This window comes from Podarcis vaucheri (genome assembly GCF_965113315.1).
Source record: "Podarcis vaucheri genome assembly, chromosome: Z".
Lineage (NCBI taxonomy): Eukaryota > Metazoa > Chordata > Lepidosauria > Squamata > Lacertidae > Podarcis > Podarcis vaucheri.
The window spans coordinates 47,541,099-47,565,556 of NC_138758.1; the positions used below are offsets into that span (position 1 = coordinate 47,541,099).

The 24,458-nt window shown below is 42.6% G+C and overlaps 1 protein-coding gene across 3 annotated transcripts in view; it reads right to left on the bottom strand.

The window, feature by feature from the left end:
- The window catches only part of CDK5RAP2 (CDK5 regulatory subunit associated protein 2), a 142,799-nt gene that overhangs the window by 13,007 nt on the left and 105,334 nt on the right, over positions 1–24,458 (bottom strand). For 2 of the 3 annotated variants that reach the window (XM_082208776.1, XM_082208774.1), the window contains 7 exons: positions 21,147–21,195; positions 20,075–20,193; positions 13,643–13,768; positions 9,277–9,393; positions 8,391–8,580; positions 5,552–5,673; positions 3,269–3,517 (listed from right to left, as the gene is read on the bottom strand). In XM_082208776.1, coding sequence (XP_082064902.1) covers positions 3,269–3,517; positions 5,552–5,673; positions 8,391–8,580; positions 9,277–9,393; positions 13,643–13,768; positions 20,075–20,193; positions 21,147–21,195 — 972 coding nt within the window. The remainder of the gene's footprint in view (positions 1–3,268; positions 3,518–5,551; positions 5,674–8,390; positions 8,581–9,276; positions 9,394–13,642; positions 13,769–20,074; positions 20,194–21,146; positions 21,196–24,458) is intronic. The other variant, XM_082208775.1, reaches the window with a different exon arrangement.

The following is a 24,458-nucleotide window of genomic DNA, read 5'->3' on the forward strand; positions in this document are numbered from 1 at the left end:
TGATATAACTGTAACTACTCTGAAAATTTATTATTCCAAAGAGAAACCTTCATCTGCTTGTAAATATTAAGATTATACCAGCAAGAATGTCTTTCTGTAAAAAAATTATTTAAATCAAGTCTTACTGACGATTTGATTTAAACTAAATCCACCCTGATTCTGAGTAGTGCTAACACAGGATACAACCCCTAAGATTCACACAGACACACTAAAAATCAAAGCTGGGCATCTCAAATTTATTTCCTACAAAGGTAACCCAACTTGCACCATAAAATTTAAATTTGCTGTAAACTTGTAACTTCACGCCTCTGAAACACACAAGCCCACTTCTGCATATATCAGCACAGTGTGATTTGTCTACATTTGTCTGAGCTCTACTCAGCAAGGTCAAAAGTACAAGACTAAGCCAGTCAATGGAGCTGCAATATTTGTTCTGTAGTGTTCTGAGCTACAGGGCATTCATTATGTTCTATGGCATTACAATGCTCTGGATGTTCCTTTTAATATTCAGATTTCCATGGTGGCTACTTCTGTCTCCCCTTAAGTTTCAAACTGCTAGAGTACTTCACTGAATCTCAATGCAAATAGTGGGAAAATATTCCTCTAGGGCATAAAATTTATTCTGCTGATTTATTCACAGACCATCCAAAGCACATATTGATTGTTCCTGAGTAATGCATGGCCTCCTGAAGCAAATGCTTGTGCAAGTAACAAGCCATTCAGGTAAGCAAAACTGTTTGAAAACTGAATTTAACAGTTCTACAGTAACAGTTATAGCTGGCAAACTGGTCCCCCACCTCCAAAGCAAAACATATGAATGGTTACGTAAGAATATAAGTAGAGCATTCCTGGATCAGGCCACAGACCTGGCCACAGAGTTCAGCATCCTGCTCTCACAGTGGTGAACCAGATGCCCATCGGAAGCCCACAGGCACTCTCCCCAGCACTAGTATTCAAAGCAACTGGCGTTCAGAGGCATGCTGCCTCCAACAGCTGGAGGTTCCTGAGGCAAAGAGTTCAAAAAAGGCTGAATTGCCAGGTTTAGACTAGTGATGTCCAACCACACCCCTGCAAAGATTGGTGAGGCCCTTGCAAAATCCCGCACCCCACAAAACCATTTGGGCTCTAGCAGCATTCTTGGCAAGCGCCCCCAGAATCCTGAGCTCTTCAATCACGCTTTTGATAATGCACAAAAATTGGGTTGGTGGTGGTAAAAGGCAGAGGAGAGGTGGTTACAGGCAGTGGGGATCTCTCTCTCTCTCTCTCTCTCTCTCTCTCTCTCTCACACACACACACACACACACACACTGCCCTGGAAGGCCTCTCCATAGCTGGAACTAACACCAGGACACATTCTTTGGGTGGGGTAGGTATTGGCAAAGATTACTGGGTAGCAGCAGGGTACCATCTCCATTTTGGATCAGGTTTAAAAGGGGCAGCTAGTAAAAGGCGAAAGATTTCGACGATAAAGATGAGTGTTTTGCCGAAAATGTTATTTTTATTTCAGACAATTCCGGTAATCAAAAGGGCAATGATATTTAAGGAATGGCAAAAAATAATTTCAAGCTATATATGGCAGGGTAAGAAGCCAAGAATACAATTTAAACTGTTAACTGATGCGAAAGAAAGAGGAGGCTTCGCCCTGCCGGACCTGAAATTATATTATAAAGCATCTTGCCTCTGTTGGTTGAAGGAGTGGATGAAATTAGAGAATAAGGAACTGTTGGATTTGGAAGTTTTTGATAATAGATTCGGTTGGCACGCCTATTTATGGTATGATAAGAAAAAAGTACATAAAGGTTTTGAAAACCACATCATTCGAAGATCTCTTGGAAGTTTGGGATAGGTATAAAAACCTATTAGAACCAAAAATACCGCATTGGTTATCTCCTTTAGAAGTGATGAGTGTGAAGAAAATCAATATGAGAGGGGGGTGGATAACTTATGGGCATATGATTATTAAAGGAGGAGGAAAATGGAAGTTAATGCCATATGAAGAAGTTAAAGAACATGTAAACGACTGGTTGCATTATTATCAGATTAATGAAATGTTTAAAATGGAGATAAAGGAAAGAGATTTTTCAGAAAAAGAGTCAAAATTTCAAAGTGAGATACTGAGTAATGAATTCAAAAATTTGTCTAAAATGTATAAACTGCTGCTAGAATGGTATATGAAAGACGAAGAGGTAAAATCGGTTATGATCCATTGGGCCAGAGATTTGGGGTATAATATACAATTAGAGGAGTGGACTAAATTGTGGAACGAAAGGATAAAATTCACAGCCTGTACTGCATTAAAAGAAAATATGATGAAGATGGTCTATAGATGGTATATCACTCCAGTTAAATTAGCAAAAATGTATAAAGTATGTAATAAGTGTTGGAAATGTAAAGAAAAGGAGGGAACATTTTATCATATGTGGTGGGAATGTAAAAAGGTGAGAGTCTTCTGGGAATTGATATATAATGAATTTTTAAAAATGTTGAAATATACATTTGTTAAAAAACCAGAAGCTTTTTTGTTAGGAATGGTTGGAAATGAAATAAATAGAAAGGACCATAAATTATTTTTATATGCAGTATCAGCAGCAAGAATACTACTGGCCCAAAAATGGAAGCAGGAAGAATTACCATTGATAGAAGAATGGAGAATGAAATTAATGGACTATGCAGAATTAGATAAATTAACAGGAAGGATCCGAAACCGACGAGATCACAAATTTACCAAGGACTGGAGTAAATTTGTGGACTATATGAAAAGCATTTGTGATACGCAAATAACGTTTGTGGGTTTACAGGAAGCTTTGTGAAGAAATAATATTAGAAACACTGTAAAAAAGGGAATAAGGGAAAAGGTTTATTTAAAATAAAAGGCAATGTTAAATTTAGAATTGCGGATAGAAGATTAGAAAATGGAAGATTCACGGATGAGCTGAAAGAAGTCAAAATTATGTATCTGTGATAATATTGAATATGTATGTTTAAATCTTGTATGGAATTTAAATAAAAATAATTTTTTTAAAAAAGGGGGGCAGCTGGATCAGACTCAATGGGGACACTCTTTTGAATTAGGGGAGCTTGCATTTTGACCTCCCTCCATTTGAAATCTCAAGCTGCCTCTAGGTTAGATTTGGTGGGAAGAGGGGATAGAAGCAAACAACACAGCACACAAATGTGTTCAGTTCAGCATATGTTTCCAACAAAATGGATTGGAGGAAAACCCCATCAAACCAACACAAAAAACCTGATTGTGCACCATACACCATACCGTTTATCCCAGTGTAATGCTGCAATTCTTGCTTTAAAAGGCAGCCGATATTTACAGTTGACCCCAAGCTGCCTCCCTCTCTCTTTCCTCTGGAAAGCTGTTCTTCCAATTTTTCATGCAATGTCTTGTTTGCCTTGATGCTCCTTTCAAGCTGCATTCTGAAGTTCTGTATTTCAGTCAATAGTTCATGCAAGTCAAGTGGATGGTTTTGATCTTTCCAGCATTCATCCGATCCGTCACGGCCAAGATCTTAGGAGTTGGGGTTTGTTTTTAATTACCATTGCAAACAATGAAAAGAGTCATTATTAACATGCTGGATGAGTGCATTTGAGCCAGATATTAAGAACTAACTACTACAAACAGTAGATGGTAATAATTTAAAAGGGAAGAGGGTTGCGTACACAAATAGACACCCCTCTCCAACCTTAATTACTTCTATCCTCCAAAGATTTAATAAGAGCCAAAAAAATAAATTTAAAAAATCACTTTGTCCGTAAAAGCTAATGTTGCATACCCAAGGTAAAATTATGTATATTAACGGACTGGGGGATATATATCCTGAAGGGCATTTGGAAGCATGGCATGAAAAAGAAAAAAACGGAAAGAAGGAAGAGTAGATACTGAAAATGAAGGCAGTTTCATCAAAAGCCTGGACAACATTTAATCATGGAAACTGAGAATCCCAGGTATTCTTAATCTGCCAAAAAGGCAAAGGTTTGTGGTTTCATAAACAGATGGGCCATATCTGTGGTTGGAATGCTAAGCATTATTTTCCAGGAACACCTTTCTCCCTTGCAGCTAAAATCGTAACAGCTCACTTTTTAACCCTCTGCCTCAGCTCTAAGTTCATCAATGGAGGTATGAAAGCAGCCTTGGGCTTAGATGTGGGAAATGCAGGCTCTGTTTCCTGCTCAACTGTGTCCAATCTTGCCTTCTAATACAGTCACACTTACTACTGTAAAAATGAAGAGGGAAGTTTCTCTTAATCATCTGGGCATTTTTGTGAAATATGCCAGGGGCAGAACACAGGCCAAATGGCAGTATTTTAAAACTACCTACGCAGAGACAATTAAAAGATCATTGCCTTTCCTGTTTGTTGCTAATAATTGGGGCTACTTGAACCCAATTAGCTGTTTTCTGATAGTGAACTTGAAGGATCAACTCTAGGATGAGAAATTCTAGAATTTGTGTTACCCCTCCAAATTATCATTCTCTCTCTTTTCCTTCTCTTTCTTCCAGTGACATGCCATGTAATTGCTAAATGATGTTTTACAAGCATTGGGATCACAGCCATGTAAAGAAGTTCACTAATGTAACTAGTCCAAACATTTTACTGACAGATGTTAGGTCCTCTGCAGCCTAAAAGAAAGAGGATCCAGCATGCATTTGGCCCAGACAAATGGTGATTTAAAAGCTTCTCTAAGAAAATGATTTTTTTTCAACGGCTTCTCTGATGCAGAGCACAAACAAATGCCCTTCAGAGAGGTTAAATCTGCATTTGCTGCACCCCTGGATCTGCGGTGCACTTGCATGAGGTTGACATTAACCCCCATACATGGTACCTTCATTTCCCCATTATGGGTACCTTCATTTCCCCATTATGGGTGCTACTACCAGGGAGTAGCAAGTGGTCCATAATGTAAAAATCACCTTGCTTTCTAATGAAACTATGGGTGACAAGTAACTAACCATTGGTTTCCCTGTGCTTACAGGAATTCCCAAACTTGAATGCTGTAGGAACAGAGGAAGAGGATGCAGCAAACATAAGGATGAGCAAAATGGCACGACTGGTTTCCTTGGCAGAAGCCATTTTCTAGTTAAACTTAGTGATGGGTGAGATCCAGGTGGGTACATCTGGATGAATTAGTGCTTACACATTTCTCTGCAAGAATTTAGTAAAAGTTTGCATCCTGCATCCCAGGGGTCACCAACCCACAAAACACCAAGCCACAGTTATACTGTGCGTAGGCACAGTATAACACAAAATGTCTGCCACATTTAAAAGCACACAGAAGAGACATGACTACAAAAGGTGTGGGCATGCCTCTCCTGCCTCATCAGCAGCTCTATCAAAGAGGAATAAAGCACCAACATCAGCCACCAAAGCACTTGCTCCAAGAGAAAAGTACCTAGCATCTCTCCTCTGTTCAGAATGGAGAGGATAGGTGTCCAATCTTGGCAGCAATTGAAATGTAGGAACTGAGCAGGAAAAGCAAAAGCCTTGTGTGAATTTCTGAGGGAGCATATAGTGGGACCTAACACCAAGATCATATTGTTTCATACCTTTTTGACTTCTGATTGCTTCATCTAACTTTTCGTATACCTTCAGCTCCAGTTGCAGTGAGTGTAGTAATTTGTCGTTCTCTGACAGCTGATGCTGTTTGGCGTTCAGCTCAATTTGCAGCCTGTGACATTCCAATTGAACTGGTCAGTATGAGTTTAAACATTGGCACCATAAATTGTGGCCAGGCTGTGCTAACACAACTTTTGCTATCATGAAAAACCAATGATGCCTCAGGAAAGAAAATTTAGAATTATAGGACTAGAACAGACCAGGTCATTGACAACTCCTACCCTAAGGAGGATTTTTGATGTTATCAGCCTTGCCTTACACAGACTAACCCCCACCATCCAGATCACAGTTCAGGATGGAGATGATAAACTTGACCACACTCAGGTCGATGCAGAATGGATAGCTGCAGAAACTTGAGCAACCCACCACAAGGAAAGGATAAAACCTTCTAAAGCCACTAATGCATGATTTTGTCCCCAACTGTTTGGGCTGTTGCTGTTGTTATTTCCTGCAATGTTTAGCCTACACATCCTGATGGCCGCACTAGAGGCTACCTGCCAATGTTTTGTTTTTAAAATCCAATGCTCACTGTGTATGGAAAAGCAGTTTCAGAAAGGCAGCAATTTAGAATGGAGCACTGGGGGAGGAATTAAAGTCTTTCCCATCTGCTCAAAATCCCCCTCAAAGATGCTAACCCTCCTACTCTTGCAAGCTTCCAGATGCACTTGCAAGGGTAAACATACATCTGGAAAAGTGGCTGGGGGAGGCATTTTGAAGCACAAAGCAGTACATAAAAACATAGGAAGCTGCCTCCTATTCACACTAGTGGTCCATCTAGCTCAGTTTTGGCTATGCTGAGTAACAGTGGCTCTCCAGGGTTTCAAAGGTGGTTCTCTCTGAACTCAATCTGGAGACACTGGGGAATGAGCCTGGGACCTTTTCTATGAAAAGCAGATGTTCTACAATTGAGCCATAGCCCTTCCCAGGAGGTAGTGAGAAGGTTTTAAACACATGCTCTCTTCTCCCATCATCTGCTCCTGAAGCTGATTTTACATAAACAAAGCAAATACATGACCTGTGCATATCATAGGGGTAGCCAATATGGTGCCCTCCAGATGTTGTTGGACTACAACTCCTATCAGCTCCAGCCAACATGGCCAGTAGTCAGGGAGGACGAGAGCTGCGGTCACATGTCGGGGGGGGGCTCACGTTGGCTACCCGTAGTATACAATCTCAATTCAGCCCTGTCAGCAGCCCCCCAAATCAACTCCACAGTGAACCTGTCGGGGCTCCACTCGGTTAGCAGCTGGGATGATGTGAAACCCTTCCTGGGCATGAGGGCCATGATGCTCAGGAAGCACCTCTGTGCCATCTGTGGTGGCTGGTCGTCAGGTGAGAAGACACCCCCCCCCCCCGCCGCCGCTGGGTGCAGGGGCTCCAGATTCTTGGGGTGTGTGTGGAGCAGCTTGGAAGAGGGTGGTCACTTCTGGCAGAGATGGAGATGCTTGGGACAGTTGCCAGTCAATGGGGAAGTGTCTAGCCCACTCAGAGGGGGGATAGGTGATGTTTCCATTCCATCAGCGGAGGAAAGGAACAGAAGCACCCCCAATGACCCTACTAGGCACTCCCAGGGCTATTAAAATGGTAATACAGTCATACCTTGGGTTGAAGTAGCTTCGGGTTGAGCATTTTCGGGTTGCGCTCTGTGGTGACCCAGAAGTAACGGAGCACGTTACTTCTGGGTTTTGCTGCTCGCGCATGCACAGACGCTCGAAATGATGTCACATGCATACGCAGAAGCAGCGATTCGCGACCTGCACACATGCGGGTTGCGTTCGCTTCAGGATGCGAACGGGGGTTCCGGAACGGATCCCGTTCACATCCAGAGGTACGACTGTACTAATACAAAGGGACTCTCTACTGAGTCGGCGGCTAGGACGGGTGTGTCATGGAGGGAGATGTTTTGCTCCCTCTGGTGTCCTGCCTGAGATGGATTGGTAGAGGGGGGAGGAAGAGGATGGTTGGAGTGGTCCAGCCCTTTTGTACCTGCTCCCTCTCTTGGGATTTTCAGTCTCCAAACTGGGCAAGGCTGGTTTCAGGGGAAAACAGTTGTGCAGTCTTAGATTCATGATGAATTTAAGGAGGGGGAAATGGGTGATCATGGAGCGTGATGTTTTGTGGGAGGGGGGAAGCAAAAGCTGGAAGGCAGGACAGGGGTTGAGGCTAAGGAAATTCCTGCACTTTAGGGGTTAGACTGGATGAGCCTTTGAGTCACTTCCAACACTACAGTTATGTGATTCCTTGACTGCAAAGGCAAAGCCACCCAAAGATACCTGTAATCTTGGAACTGAAGTACATGCCACCCAGCCACATCTTGCCCCAAGTTCTAGTATCTCAGAAGGAGGAGACTACCTCCTCAATCCTGGGGCAGAGGACTCTGCTTTACACTTCATACAGCCTTACTAGGGGTTTGTTTTGGTTTGGTTTGGTTTGGTTTGGTTTGGTTTGGTTTGTTTTGTTTTGTTTTGCTCGCCAGCCTCACCTACCTGCCACAGCCTTCCCCTTACCTACCATCTAAGCCTTGTCCAAACCACTCCTCCCCTCAAACCTCGCCAAACCTCTGCTCACAGCTCTGGGTCACTTGCTCACTCCCATCACTGATTTCTTCCTCCTCGCCCTTCAACACTACTGTGATTGCCAGCAGCTCCAAGAGCCCAAGTTTGTCACCACCGTGAAGTTCATAGCTTCACCTACTGACTGCTATGCGAACTGCAGTATGACTACATTCTTTGGAAATATGTTTTGGGGGAGAAATAACAGGGTCACTACCTGTTTAGTTCATTTCTAACGCTGTAAATATCATGAGTCAGATGCCCATTTTCTTCCTCTTGCTTCCCAAGCTGCTTCTGCAGTTTCTCCTTCTCCTTCTTGAGGTGCTCGCAGTCCTTGTGAAGGCGCTCGGCAGCAAGGTGCTTCTTCGACAGGGATTCTCTCAACTTTTCATTTTCCTTTTGTTTCTCTGGAAGGAAACAAAGCTCAGTTTGTTGGCAATTTAAGCATAATCTGAGCAAAACTACTAGGGAAAATTAATGATTTATATATTTATTTCAACATTAAAGACGCCCACAACTCAGAGAGGCAATAAGTGAAATGAGATACTCATGTGACATTTACAATTCTAGCATCCCAATTTTCTCTCCTGCGGCTCTGGAATAGAAAATGCATTTCAAAGAAATAAAAAAAAATAACCCTTACAATACCTGAGTTCTATAAGAGGGATTTTATCATAAGAAGGAAGGTGATGTCCATCAGTTGCTGGACTGAGATCTCATTGTAGTGGCTAAGCATCCTCCACAATGCTCCACTTACAAACTGCTACCATTTTGCCTCTCTACAAAAGGTTTCATTTGCAGTTTTATTGATTATTATTTTATTCAGATTGTGAAACACTTTTGTGGGGTAGAGGAGTTCTATTGTAGATATAAATGTTGCAATGAATAAATGAGACAATGAGGACTAGCGATCTTCTTTTCAAAGCAACATTTTCAGAAATCTGTTGAGTACAGCAGATATTGTAACAGGCAAACTAGCACCTACAAAACATTCTCTTCTCGAGTGTGATGTTGAAAAGGCACAACAATATTGTCCTACCAGTTTCAAACAAATAACTCCAAATTGTTGTGCTCTCTCTTTAACACTGAGTTTCTTATCGTACCTTGAGATCCCTTTGCCAGCATCATATTCAAAGCCTGATTTTGCTTCCTCAGGAAATGAATTTCAGACGTCAGGGAATTATGTTGCTCCGAGCCACGAATACAAACGCTTGCAGAACCTATAAATATATACATAAAAACGATTTATGAGTCATCTCTAGGTCAGTAAAGATTAAACTTTCCCAGACAAGAACAATTTAAACAATGCAGGGAGGGGGGCAATACACACACTATGAAAGCTATTTATCCCCTATATATTCTGAAGGTTATCATCAGAGTAAAAGGTAATTCAGGTGGACTCTGATCAAGCCATTCCAACACCACTACTGATGCTGGGCTAATATCAGTAAAATTGCAAATTATCCCTGGCAGATAATGATGTTGGGTGCAGACATTGCCAAACTTATCTTGGGCCTCCAGCTAGAGATTGCAAGAAGACGAATTTGCAGTCATTTTCAACACTCTGGTAAATTACTGCATTTACAAAAAGGAAAAAAGGAAAGAAAGAAGAATAAAAGGAGGATGCTAGTTTTGCGTTTGACAAGTTCCAGTTGATCTATTGGTTGAATTGCAATTTTCATCTGCTGAAAGAGCAGTTGCGCAGGTAGACTTTACAAGAGGAGGGGGCCCTCTGCTAGAGGTTAAGAGAACCCCCCCCCCCCATTAACAAGGCTGACCTCAACATGCCTGGAGCCACTTGTGAAACAAAGACTATGTGGCAGTAATACAAGCCTGCATTATTTCACCTTTATTTTAGTTATTCAAGGGCTTGGAAGCAAGGGTGACTCCTCACTGGGGCTCAGAGCCACAGAGTTCTCCCCCATCCCCACCTCACAAAATGAATCCTAGATACCTGAAGGTATACTCCACTGAAATCAAGAAGCATATTAATTACCTTTAAATTATTTTGAACTTTTCTTCTTCTTCTCAATTTTAGAAACTCATATTCATTTGCTCTATACAGACAACAGGTCAAACCAGGGTTTGTGTTAGCCATAGCTTAGAAGCCAGACCATAGCTTTAGATCCCAAATATATAACTGGGAAGCCATGGTTTAGAACCACCTGCCCACTTCCAATTTCTGTCCCACTCAACTTCATGAATTCTCTCTCATTTCTATGAAACACTAGATTCTGATGGTGGAGCACTGACTGTAGCTATGGCTTGTCAAGTAGGATATCACACCACACCACGGTATGTGCAAACAACGACTTCTTACTTTGTTTAGCTGGTTGATAACAAAACACTCCCTCAGTTTAGCTATCACCTCAAGCCATATTTAAACCTCCTTATCTGCCATTTGACATGATTCTTCAGTTGAGTGTGGTCAAGTTCAGACACAATAATCTTGCTTATAATACCACGGTTTATTAAACTGAGAATGTCCTTGTACAGTGGTGCCCCGCAAGACGAATGCCTCGCAAGACGGAAAACCCGCAAGACGAAAGGGTTTTCCGTTTGCGAGTTGCTTCGCAAGATGAATTTCCCTATGGGCTTGCTTCGCAAGAAGAAAGCCCATAGGGAAATCTCCGGGGACCTCTTTTAAATGCTGGCGGTGGGGAGCAAAGCCTCCCCTCCCCTCCGGCCTTCAGAAGAGGTCCAGGAAGGCCGGCGGGGGCCGAAAGGCTTTGCTCCCCACCGCCAGCATTTTAAAAGCAGTCCGGGATAGCAGGGAATGCTTCCCGCTATCCCGGACGGCTTTTGAAGGCAGGCGGGGAGGGGGAAGACTTTCGCCCCCCGCCCGCCTTCAGAAGAGGTCCAGGACCTCTTCTGAAGGCTGGCAGGGGGCGAAAGTCTTTGTCCCCCCTGCCTGCCTTCCCAGAGGCTTTTAAATTGCCCCAGACAGCGGAGAAGTCCTCCGCTGTCCCGGGGTTTTTTAAAATGCTGGGGGTGGGAAGAAAAGCCCTTGCCCCCCCCAGCCTTCAGAAGAGGTCGGGGGACAGACTGTCCCCGGACCTGGTCTGAAGGCGGTTTCCATAGGAACGCATTGATTGATTTTCAATGCATTCCTATGGGAAACCGTGCTTCGCAAGACGAAAAACTCGCAAGAAGAAAAAACTTGCAGAATTAATTTCGTCTTGCGAGGCACCACTGTATTGTGTTTTAATATGCCAAGGGTTTTAAGCAGGAAACCATGGTACCTAAGCCTTTTCCATGAAATCTTTTGCCTCAGCCCCCTAGTTCCCATATCCTATTGCAACTAACCCTGAAACCAAGCCTAAGTACAGTGACTGAATCAATCATACTCTTTCCTTGTTCATTCCTACCTCCACATCCCTCTTCCTCCTCTTCCCTCTCCCCGCTTTATTTCCATGCACTAAATCTGAGATGGAAAGCTCCTTGGGGCAGCAGCCTTCCCTCTTGTAATCTGTATGCTGCGAGTGCTCTATAACAATCACCAGTCCCCAGGATCAGATATGAAGCTGAAGCTAGGAACGCAAGCAGTTTATGAAGCTGAGATGGTTACAGTGAGCATAAACACAGGCACATCTGGCCTGAGCTTTCGTCAGTGATGGGTAGCTGCTCACAGCACCAAAATGCTGAGTTCATTTATAACAAGCAAGCAAGTTTCTAGCTGTCAAGGTTGCAGAGGTGTTTGAAGATATGATGGATAAAAGCAATAATGGATCAGACAAGGAGCCAAGGTAAAGAAGCCCACATTCATTGCTTTCTTTCCCCCACCCCTTCAAATATTGCTGTTTCAAAGGTTAATTCATTTGTCACAGCTATGGAAGCTCTCCCACAAGCCAGTGTTGTGTATAAAATTATATTGTAAGAAAGAGATGTGTGATTTGTAGCTTTAGTGGTAAAAGGGTTGAGCTATGAATCAAGAAACTTCCGTGGCCCAAATCTCCCCTGCACCATAAACTCAGTGGCTGCAGCAAAGCCAGTCTCTCTGAGCCAACTGCATAATGGGGGAAAACATTCACCCACTTTACGGGATTGTTAGGATTACAATGATTTAATCTACGATGGGGTAAACTCCATGAAGCCCCACCACAGACAACAATCACACCAAAGCTTTGCCACTGATCACCAGTTATGTGCATGGGACAGAGAAAAGAAGAAATTGCCAAGAAAAAGGCCAAGGAAGAGAAGTCTCTCCAGATCGTTGATTAGCCTAATTTATGCTAACCCCGGACAGCATAAGTCTGAAGAGCAGGATGGCCCGTCTCCCTGGCTGTCACCACCAGAGAGAGTTTTAACCACTGGCAGAAGTATGTCCCCTGTCTGGATCCAGTAAACAGGCAGCACAGCACTACTTTTCATTGGGTCAGTAGAAACCCCCTTCCCTTCTTGTGCACTGGAATAGCCATAAGCAAGGGAGTAATTCAATAAGCAAGCCCACATTAAACACAATAATACATTTTATGTGCTGTGTAGTTTGAGCCCACAGCCTCAAGGTCAAATGGACAAGATGGCTGAAGATTAATCATCAGATAGCCCACATTTCTTAAGAGGTTAAACAGAAACTGCAGCGATCCTATCTCCTTGCCTAAAAAATAATGAACAGGACCAGGCTGCAATGCAGAGCGTTAGCCCCTTTCCTTCATGTTTTTTGATCCAAATCCACTCTCCCTCAAAGCTGCTTACCCCACAGAAGAAAAGATACAGAAACCAAACCAGGGGAGAGACACGCTCCATTCCCTCAGCATTGGTTTTCCAACTTGATTCCCCTCCCCACACTACTTTTCAGCTTAAACATAGCTCTCCTGCTGCCTTGTCTTGATTTGCCATCAAAATACGAAGGAGCTGGAAGGATTCTCTCACTTACAAATACGAAACAGCCCTGCTCCTTTTTCCGCACTGGTAAGGAATCCATCACACAGTGATAAATTTGATTAACCAAAGTAACAGAAAGATGGATGAAAAGGTGTAAGAGATTGTATGCCTGCTGCATTAACCAGATGTCCTTTCCTCAAATCTTTATGAAGCCATAAAAACAAGAGCTGGAATAGTTTCAGGTGTGGTCATTTCGCAAGTGAACAGCATGGCTTTCCAGCTGCTTGTAAATACTTCATGAACAAACTCAGAGGCATTTATATATATACTTTTCCATTAGTGTAAATTACTCCTGAGAGGAATCACCATTTCCAGATAGCACCATTTAAAAACAACAACAAAAGCGCAACCATAGGATGCTTAAAAATGCAACATTTAATAAGAGTAGGGTTCAAAGCAGAGCCTGAGGAGGAAGTTCAGCGCCTTTCCTGTGTCTTCTGATATGGGGCAGGTACAAATACTCATGAAACCCATATTGTTATATCACTGTTTGCATATAAAGGAAGGCTATTTTCTTTTTGGAGGTCTACACAGCTCTTCTTCCTTCCAACCTTCCTAAGCAGACTTTGACTTCAAATATTCTACCTTGCTCCTGAGCAGAGTCTGACACTTGTTGCTCAAGTTGCTTCCTTAGCCGGTCGTTGGTTCTGATGGATTCCTCAAGCTGGTGCCTCAACATTCGTATTTCTTGGAGATGCTCCATCAACAACTCTAAATAAATGGCAAGAGAGTGGCCATATCAAAGTCTGGAGCAGGGGACTGAAAATATTATGGCTCTTTACTAGTTACTGGAGGGCTTTCACATTTAGGTCTCCAAAAGCCAGCATCAGTCATTTTACCCTGACACACAAAATATAAAATCTGACACAAATTGGATGAAGGGTGGTACAGAAAATTTAATAGTAATACAGTGGTACCTTGGGTTACATACGCTTCAGGTTACAGACTCCGCTGACCCAGAATTAGTACCTCAGGTTAAGAACTTTGCTTCAGGATGAGAACAGAAATCGCGAAGCGGCAGCGGGAGGCCCTATTAGCTAAAGTGGTGCTTCAGGTTAAGAAGGGACCTCCGTAATGAATTAAGTACTTAACCCCAGGTACCACTGTAGTAGTAATATAATCTGTGTGGGGCATACACAAGTCAGTAACTCTCAAAGCAAAGTTGGCTACAATCACTGTGCTCCCCCACACCCAATGTCATTGGAGTCCATGCTCCCGTCATCCCTGACCATTGGCTATGCTGGCTAGGGCTGAAGGGAGCTGGAGTCCAGCAACAACCAGAGGGCCAGAGGTTCCCCTGACCTGATTTATATCAATGCTATTGAAGAAATGTCACCAACTCCTCCCAGATTTCCTATCTTCCTTCAACTCGCAGAGGGCAATGGAAGCTGCCTACACTTTCGTGTATATGTGTGTGTATGTACACATGTTTATATTCCCATCTTTCCCATCAGAATAGCTTTCAAGGCAGCTGACAGACCAATTAAATGCAATACAAAATGCCAACTAAAATGGATTAAAAGACAACAGAAGAATAAGGAAGAAGCAGTAGAGTGCTGTTGAAAGCTCAGAAAGACTTCACCTCACTTCAGTAATTAGGGAGGAGGTATGGAAGACTCTTAATGCAATCTATACCTCCCATTTCATGCTTTGTCAAATTATGTCCCCCACTACCTTCTCAACACAGTAATTTGAGTTCTGCTAGGGAGGAAGTTCAATAGTTGAGGTACCACCACAGGGACGGCCCTCTCTTTCCTGTGCAACCAGCCTACCTTTTGAATTCAGGGCTACCATATGAAGAATCTCAGGTGGCAATCTCAGGTGACAAGGCAAGCTAATCTAAAAAAAGGGTTTTTTCAACTCCCCAGCTTCATTCCTGAAAATAAGTCCACTTTACATGTCAATGCATTTGGTCACTCTTTTGAAACTCTTCCTTTCTTTCTTCTTCCTGTGACCCTGTCCTACACTCACTTCTTCCTTCTCTATCTCTGATCTCAAACTACTGTTGACATGTGGTTTGTAAATTTACTGGGGCAGGAACCCCTTAGTTTCACTAATGATACTCTGTAGAGCATCATGAACTCGGACAACACTTTATGAAACTATTTAGTAGATGAGTTTGATTCACATAGCACAGGAAAAAAATAAGGAAGCATATTACACAGTATTCTGTTTCAATTAAAAAGTACCTTTGATGGTTGACTGCAGGTTCCCTCCACCTGCAGTAACTTCCACATCGGTCAGGAATTCACCTATTCCATTTTATTTGTTAGTTCAGCCAGTTCCAATAAATTCTGTTTTATTTTAAACAGAGCATTTTGCAAACACCACCTGCTTTCAATTGAGTCTCTAGCAGAACAGCCTGGTAAGCATCAGTTGCACTGGGTGTCCTGTTCCAGGTCAAGTCTCACTCCTCCTATTAATTATGCAGCACACTTCAATCCCAATGAAACAGTACCTGGGCTTTTATAGTGGTAGAAACCATGTAACTTAAACATCACCTATCAGTTTGTCTGTATTCTACCTCCTAATTTGAATTTTAGAGAAAAGTCCATCTATTTTTAAAATACAAACACTAAAAGTCTAAAACAAGGATAGGCAGATTGAATCCACTGGTAGAAGATCTCTGAGTGATTTGTGGTAAAATGGATCTACCTACTACCTACAATTTCACAATATTAGCAACAAAATGAGTGCTCTCACACCTTAAATTATATTACTGAAATGAAGAAATCTTAGGGTATCCAGAAATAGATTTTCAAGAGAAAGGACTGTGAACTCCATTTAGTTCTGAAATTCAAAACTTATTCCTGTAGAATTATTATGTTTACATCTTTTGCTCCAAGCTGATCTTGGAGTACTCATAAAACAATGAAGCACATTCTGTCAGCCAATAGGTCTGTGTGCCTCAATTTAAAATAACAATGGCGGAGGATGGAATCCTAGCCAGAAAATCTAGTAGATGTCCTTCTATGCCTAGTAAACCTGTAGTGGGTAAACTAGTTGTTCTTTGTAAGTTTACTGTTCTAGCCAAAGGCCATGACAAACTTGTAGCAATAGTATTTATAATATAATACAGTGGTGCCTCGCAAGACGAAAAGAATCCGTTCTGTGATCCTCTTCGTCTAGCGGTTTTTTCGTCTTGCGAAGCAAGCCCATTGACGGATTAGCGGCTTTTAGCGGCTTATCTGCTGATCGGATCAGCTGATAAGCGGATTAGCGGCTTAGAAAAGGGGGGGGAACCAGCAGGAACTCGCAAGACATTGTCATCTTGCGAAGCAAGCCCATAGGAAATTCGTTTCGCGAAGCACCTCCAAAACGGAAAACTCTTTCGTCTAGCGAGTTTTCCGTCTTGCGAGGCACTCGTCTTGCGGGGCACCACTGTACAGAACAAACATCCATAATATAAGCCAACATCCACGATGCAGAAGATACCAGAGACACCAGTAAGCTTAAATGTAGCTTGATTTCAGATTATACCTCCGAATCACCACAACAACTAATACAGTCATACCTCGGGTTGAAGTAGCATCAGGTTAAGCATTTTCAGGTTGCACTCCACGGCGACCCGGAAGTAACAGAGCGTGTTACTTCCAGGTTTCGCCGCTCGCACAGGCGGACGCTCAAAATGACGGCATGCGCATGCGCGGAAGCGACGAATCACGACCTGCACACGTGCAGATGCGGGTTACGTTCACTTCAGGATGCGAACAGGGCTTCAGAACAGATCCCGTTCGCATCCAGAGGTACCACTGTAGTGATTTTATCAAACTCCTTTTCCCTCTTTTTTTTGCAGCCAATGCACAGAGGGCCACTCTCTGAGTTATGAAGCTATTGTTGTCACTCAAATGAAATTGGACCATTTCTGCGATGCTTTACCTGCTTGCTTGCTTGCTTGCTTGCTTGTTTATTTATGTGATCAAAGATTTCAAAACTGATCTCAGGTCTATATATAAGGGGGCAGGCTAACAGATAATGAGTAATATCTTCCACCTGAGGTAGACCAGAAATACAAAGTCTGTTGATGCACGGGACCTTGTTGCAGTACCCATCCAAGGATGTGGTGGGCATCACTTGGAAACGCAGCGCAATACAGTGGTGCCTCGCAAGACGAAAATAATCCGTTCCGCGAGTCTCTTCGTCTAGCCGTTTTTTCGTCTTGCGAAGCAACCCTATTAGCGGCTTAGCGCTATTAGCGGTTTAGCGGCTAAGCGGCTAAAAGGCTATTAGCGGCTTAGCGGCTTAGAAAAAGGGGGGAGCGGAAAAAAATGGCAAGACTCGCAAGACTTTTTCGTCTTGCGAAGCAAGCCCATAGGGAAATCCGTCTAGCGAAGCAACACAAGAATGGAAAACCCTTTTGTCTAGCGGGTTTTTTGTCTTGCGAGGCATTCGTCTTGCGGGGCACCACTGTAAAGGCATTTTTAAGGAAGCTGTTAAGAGTTCGGTCAGATAACTAGCTGTAAAATGCTCTGTTCTTGGGAGTGGATACTAAGGATGAAATTTAGTATTTCTAATAAGTTGCAGGTCCCTTCTGGATTCTGTCCAGAAGAGCCAATCCCTTAGTTGGCATGTATTCAAGGTAAATGCAGAGTTCAGTTCTGGAAAATAATCATAGTCTAAAATATCTTGACAAGCTGCTTTTCAGCACTGGTTCTCACCCAATTCCCTATAGCACAGCACAGGAAAACACTCAATTGGCATAACAGCAATTCTTCTAATATACTTTAACTGAGTGCAGTCTACTCTTGCCTTAATTGTCAGCCACTTGGATTTTGTACAAAGAAGAGCTCCTGATATTCCTGATGGTAGAGAGTATTTCTTCCAGGGAAAAATATATATATTCTGCACAGTTTCCAAAACTTTAATGGAGTTAAAATCAGAGCCTCAGATTTCAACACCACAGAGCACTGGATAAGCACTTTGCTACCAAGTATATTTTGGGCAGGTTCAATCAGCTGCCCTACCTTATTGTAATAAAACTTCATCAATGTCCCTATGCTTTTCTCTGCTTTGACTTTTACTTCCTCCATACAGCACTTCCAAGAGAGGGTTTCACTAAAGAGAACACCCAGATATGAGTGAGTTTGTTCTACAGCTTGCTGATCTAAATACCATTTATACTTAGGACTGTGTTTGCTAACAAATCATTAAGAGTAATATATAGGCTTTCCTGTCATTAATATTAAAGTTTAAAAGAGTGGGAGCCAGAGTGCAACCTTTTAAACCAGGGGTCGGCAATGTGCAGCCCATGGGCAGGAAACAGCCCACAGAGGCCATTTAACTGGCCCACGAGCCGCCCCAGAACCAAGCCGCCCACTCGGCGAGTCCCAGTGTGCTGTGCTACACCGGCGCAGCACAGCGTAGGGACTCGCTTCCACAGTGCTGGAAACTGCATCTGTGCACACGCAGACACCAGAAATCACATCTGCGCGAGTGCAAACAACGAAAATCGTGACTGTGCAGACCCTGGAAATCGCAAGTGCATGCACTCATGTGGGCGCGGCCGTGGTCCGACCCGTTTTAAACCTACTCTGACCCTCATTTCAGTACAGCTGTTAGATCAATAACAGAAATCTGCAGTCAGTATTGGCAATTTGTAATTTCTCCCAGTCTGTTTCGATTAATAGAGGCAAATGCAGCAGAGATAAAAAGGCTACATAAAGATTATTCTTAATGTTCCTAATCTATTTCCTTATACAATGGTTCAGAATAAAACATTGATCAATGGTACTGTGTCCTTCTCTGAACCCCACTTGTTTTCATGAATAATGTCGTTATTTTGCAACCAGTCTGATTATTTTTGAAGGAGATACCATGCATAGCTTTGAGATGTCTAACAAGCTAAGTGGCCAATAGTTTTTGCCCTTGTTTATGGTAGTAAATAAGCCAGTCATGGTAGGCATCCACCATGCTATGCATTCCTTATAGCGCTCAGTTTTGATTTCTACTGGCACTTATAATTATTTTGAATTCCAAAATCTGCTATCCAAACTTCTCCTGCCAAATCAAGTCATATAAAATAAGTCAAGCTCTGACTTCCTCAGCCCCTTTTAAATTTCTTAACAGCTGACTGGCTAGAAGAGTTACAATCCTGTAAGTTGAGGGCAGGAGCAGCTTAGGTTAATAAGACCAAGTCTCCTGCAAACATATTTTATCAAACTGCTAGAGCATACAAATAAAATCCTTATCCATCTTATTATCCCAACCTGCCAGGTTCCAGGAAAAACTATTAAGACCTTTTTGGATGTTTTCTAGTCAGTTATGGTATCTTAAAGGAGAGCTGAAGGTATCATAATTTGATTTTCTATAATTACCCCTAGGCCTGGTCTTATCTTGAGCATTTGTTAATGTATAATTCTTTTGATTTCTGAAAAATAAATTGCTAGCAGGGTTGAAGTTTTGAACCTCTAACTTGGGTATATTTCTTCCAATACCTGCATTTGGGCCAATATAATGAATCTTCCCTTCTTGACTATTGGAGCGTATCTGGATATTATTAGTAAAAGTAGCAAAGGCCTTATAGCTTGAGAATGTCCTGTTCTTTCCTCTCAAGTTGCCTTTTCCCAGATTGCAATTTCCTTTTTCTGCTATGCACAGGAGAGGGATATTTAACTTGCTACTGGTTGTGCAGCCTTTTAATTCTAACTAACAGCTCTCTGTCAGCAAACATATAATGCAGCAAAAACAACACAGGAGGCAGCAGTTACGAGTTATCAATGTCTGCAGCCACAGAGGTGCACTCTACTCTCTCAAGACAGAAAGATTCCAACAACAAAATTGTTCAGTTACTGATATGGACTTAGCAATCTCAGACCTATCTAAATCTTGATGTATCTTCAAACCATCACTAACTTCAGTTTCTTTGCTGGTAGGTCCTGTCTGCACTGCTGCAATCAGAATTCCTGTCTCCACTAACCCGACCAGTGTACCAATTATGGCATTCAAACCAGAAACTTCCTTTTCCAATGATGCCTCAAGGCTGCTAAATATTCCCTCTGCTAGAGTAAACTAGTTTACCTGGGGGGAATTTGACCGGCATGATTGCCAGGTTTTCCCTCTCGCCCTCCATTTCTTCTTTTTCAGGCTGGAGGGATTCCAAAGAGGATGGCTTTTGTGGCATCTCCAAGTCAGATAAACTATAGAAGAAAAAGAAGAGGGGATGTCTTAACATGAATTCTGCCTAATGTCTGGAGAGCTTATTTATGGTAAGTTACATAGCCAAGTTCATGACCACTATGAATCACAGAAGTAGCAGACGGCAAGGAACTACCACTTCCACTTGCTGCTGCTCTCACCAGATGGACTGGGCCTCTTCCCACACTTCCCAAGGCCATCAATTGCACCTGCCCTGTGAGGAAGATGAACAGGATTAGCTGCTCTGGGAGTGGTGGCATCAACAGGGCCCCCATGAGCCAATCTGGGAGTGACAAGAAGCTGAGGATTATTTCCAACTACATTCTACTCAGAGTAGACCCACTGAATAGATCTAGGCTAGTCATGTTCATTAATTTAAAAGGGTATACTCAGAATATGACTAGCCATAGATTCCTGCTATGATCCACTGCTTACAACATCTTGTAATGTTAAGAATTTGGTGTCAGAATTTGCTTCTTTTCCTCTCCCCCCCCCCATTCTTTCCCCCCGTCTTTTTAAAGGGCAAGAGTCTGATGACAGGGACTTCTATTTTAAAAATATGATTTGCAAGCCACTGAATGAAATGTTTAATGGGAGAGCTACCTAAGCAGCCTGGAAAGAGTGGCAATCCTGGTAACCCTTCTCATATGGAATAGCAAAACAAATAAGTTTCTCCCCCCCCCCCCAAAAAAAAATGCTAATATAGCAATGATCAATTGATGTTTCAATGGATTCCTTGATGTGGAATAAGCTTTTCCCTTATTTGCCCTAGAGTTCATCAAGGGATATGTTCACTGTCTCACCTGAATCCCACAAAATATGCAGGGGAGCAGGAGGACACCAGACTCTCAACCTTCAGCCTAATGTAATTCTTAAAAACGTTGTGCCCCAATTGTAACTGCTAAGTGTACTGAACTAATAAAGAAAGGTTAGCAAAAGGAAATGATGCACTTACCTTTGTGCAAGGCCACATAGTTGTGTCATCTCATCATCTATTGACTCTCCTGCAATAGGGGAAAAGAAGCCTTTCAAAATTATGCTGAAATGATAAAGTGCTCTCTCCACCTCCCCAGCTACTGGTATTCAGAGGCATGTGGCCACTGAAAGAAACCAGATTTTTCCTGGTTCTGCATTCTGCAAACCTGGCATGCTTAGTCCCCACCCTCCCCAAGTCAAATGCAGAGGCCTTGGAGAAAAGGGTGTGGTGTTGGAGAGGCAAAGAAATCGTGCAAGTCCCTCTTAATAGTTTTTCCCTGCAAGAAACTCAAGCCATTGCAATCTGTCCCCCAAGCTTGCTACAGAAAGGACTTATATTTACCATGAAAAGTATTTCTAGATCCTGTAAAAGCTGCCACCAGATTTTAGGTTTGGCACTGCCTGGCGGTCAATAGGCAACATTGCAAGCTTAAAAAAAATAAAATTCAAGCAGGAAGTTGCAGTCTTAGCTCCTCCCTGCTTCAGTTTTTAGATAACAAGCCAGAAAGTTGGGAGATTTGGTATTAGTATAGTGTGGGAGGCAGCTTTCAACAGGAAAAGGTTGCCTAAAGGATTCACTGAGACTTCTCAGTAAGAAAGGTAGAAAAGTATGATGGAGGAACTATCAGACAAAGCATATAAGAGTAAAGGTATCACAGAAAAATCACAGAATAGATTTGCACCAGGGAGTAAAGAAATCAGAGTGCTGGTAACTCTGCAAGAATCAGACTCCTCATTTACCACCCATCATCACCGTCATCCTGTGGCTGATGGTCGGAGTCAAGGTCTTCAAGGGAAACAATGCCTGGGTTGAGACTAAGAACTCCTGCGTGAAGGTCACACTTTAGACTGCCTCCTGGAGGTGGAGGGAGTAATAGTAGATACAGATTCTTGGTGTAGAACATTTGAAAACTGATATGGGGCTGAAGGTAAAAGTACTTACTTAGCTAGGCCTCCTTGGGGCAGTGAAGTAGATTGGAAATTAAGGAATAAACAATGCAGAAAACTTCATCAGTTGAGACCGATTCTGGACAGTTGTGTATTGAGTATTGAATATTGAATATTGAGGCTGGTTCATGCTGGGGTGAGCTGCATATCAGACCTTGGCTCTGATAGGAGTTTCCATAGGAAGGGGAAGCCCAGCCAGATGGGCAGGGTATAAATAATAAATAATAAATTATTATTATTATTATTATTATTATTATTATTATTATTATTATTATTATTAGAATGAGGAATTCTTCTAAGTCCAGCTGAGGGAGAGCTTCCTTGTGATTGAACTGCTTGCTCTCCTTGTCCTCCACAGGAATACAGCCATACCTCGGGTTACAGCCACTTCAGATTGCATTTTTTCGGGATGCAGACCACTAAATCCTGGAAGTACCGGAACAGGTTACTTTTGGGTTTCTGCGGTCACGCATGCGCAGAAGCGCTAATTTGCGCTTTGCACATGTGCAGAAGCACTAAATCGCAACCCACGCATGCGGAGATGCAGATTGCAAACGCTGCAGGTTGTGAACGTGCAGCCCACACGGATCATATTCGCAACCCAAGGGTCCACTGTATTCTGTTGAAATCCTCTCTCTGTGCAGTGAGCATTCTTCAGCCAAAGCAGGGACAGAGCCTCCTGCTGTGTTTTCTATTGCACACCTCTCCCCTAGTTAGAATAATGCCATATAAAGGGGAATTTATGGGCACACCTGATCTGGCTCTGAGATGTTCTGTATAGAAATCCCCTAGAGAGCGGGAAGGAGAGGCTGGTAAACTGGGAAGATCTGTCATAACTGTTGAAAGTAGCAGTAGCTGCTGCTTACATGGGAGGAGGGCTGGAGCTAAAGTCTGAGTAGAGGCAGATCTAGCTGAATCATGTCTATTGCCTTTACAGGCTGTAGTTTGCTGCTGCAATTCTCTCCTGGCAGGAGAGTGTGGATTTCATCTGTGCCTTTACCATTTAAATGCAGGCAAAGAAGCAGAACAATAGCCAGTTGTTTGCAGATTGTTAGCAAAGTGGCAGAAAACTGGCTAAACCCCCACGGAGAACTAACAGTTTCCGTTTCCAAAGCCTTAACTGCACTCAGGATTAGGGTTTGAGAGGGAGAAATACAGAAGCTACTGATACTTATAAGTAGTGAAAATAAGCAGAAGGTAAAGGAACTAGAGCCACAGAGAAATTCAACAAGAGATAGAATAAACAAGGAATTAACCAGCCTGAAAAAAGGTGTGCACCAGAAGACTCTGGAAGAAACAACCACTTCCCACAAGGCAAAATTAAAAACTGAGGGAGAGAGGAGCGGGGAGGAGCCAAGATGGCAGCTTCCTTTTTTAATCAATTAATTAATATTTCAAGCTTGCATTATTGCCTACTGACCACCAGGCAGCGCCACACCTAAACCCAATCTGGCCAGTTTTTTACAGGGTCTCCAGAAAGACAGGGATGTGTCAACTCAATTCCTGAGTCCCCTCCATATACCAGAAGACTTGGGAGAAAATAGGCTGGGGAGGAGGCTGCTCTCATTTTGTGCTAAACACCTGAAGAAGCAGCACAAGTTTCTCCTGTGGCCCTGCCTCTGCAAAAGCCCAGAGGAAAGAAATAACCCTTCCTTCCCCCAAGTCCTCTACTCATGCCAAAGGACCAAGGAGGCAGTGAGGGAATGATGACTGCAAAAGCAGCTGGCCACTGACACCAAAACATATGGATGCATTGGGCTGGGGGAACCTATCCACCCCTTGTTTAGGAAGGCAAATTTTGTTTAAAGGTTATTATTATGACAGGCTGATGCATAGACATCATAAGGAGAGGCACGTCTTTTTATATTCTATAAAGTTTGAGGGCAGGGACCTTCTTACTGCTGATTTTTAAGTCTTTCTGGGAGCCTTTTTGGCTACAGGGCTAAGTATAAATGCCTTTACTAAACAGAATTTTTAAAAATCAAATCTGCACCCCCAAACCACAGCCCTTCCACAAAACAGTGGACTATCACTGCCACTCTAACTTTCAGCCTGCTTGAATATTCTGCTCCAGCCCTCGTCTTTACTTGTGATTCAGTGCAACCCTATTGTGCAAAGATATATTGAATTGTCTCAGTTGTCAGCAATTTCATTAGTATATATGATACCATCTGCTGATTTGAACAGAAAGGCATTTTAATGTTTATTCGCTGGAGAAACTTATTTCCAATGTGAAGAATTTGATATATGATAATTGAATACACTCAAGTCTTTTGAGAATACAGCTAGGACAAGTAAACTACAATATTGTTTCTCAAATTAAAGTCTCTTGGTATCGGAAAAC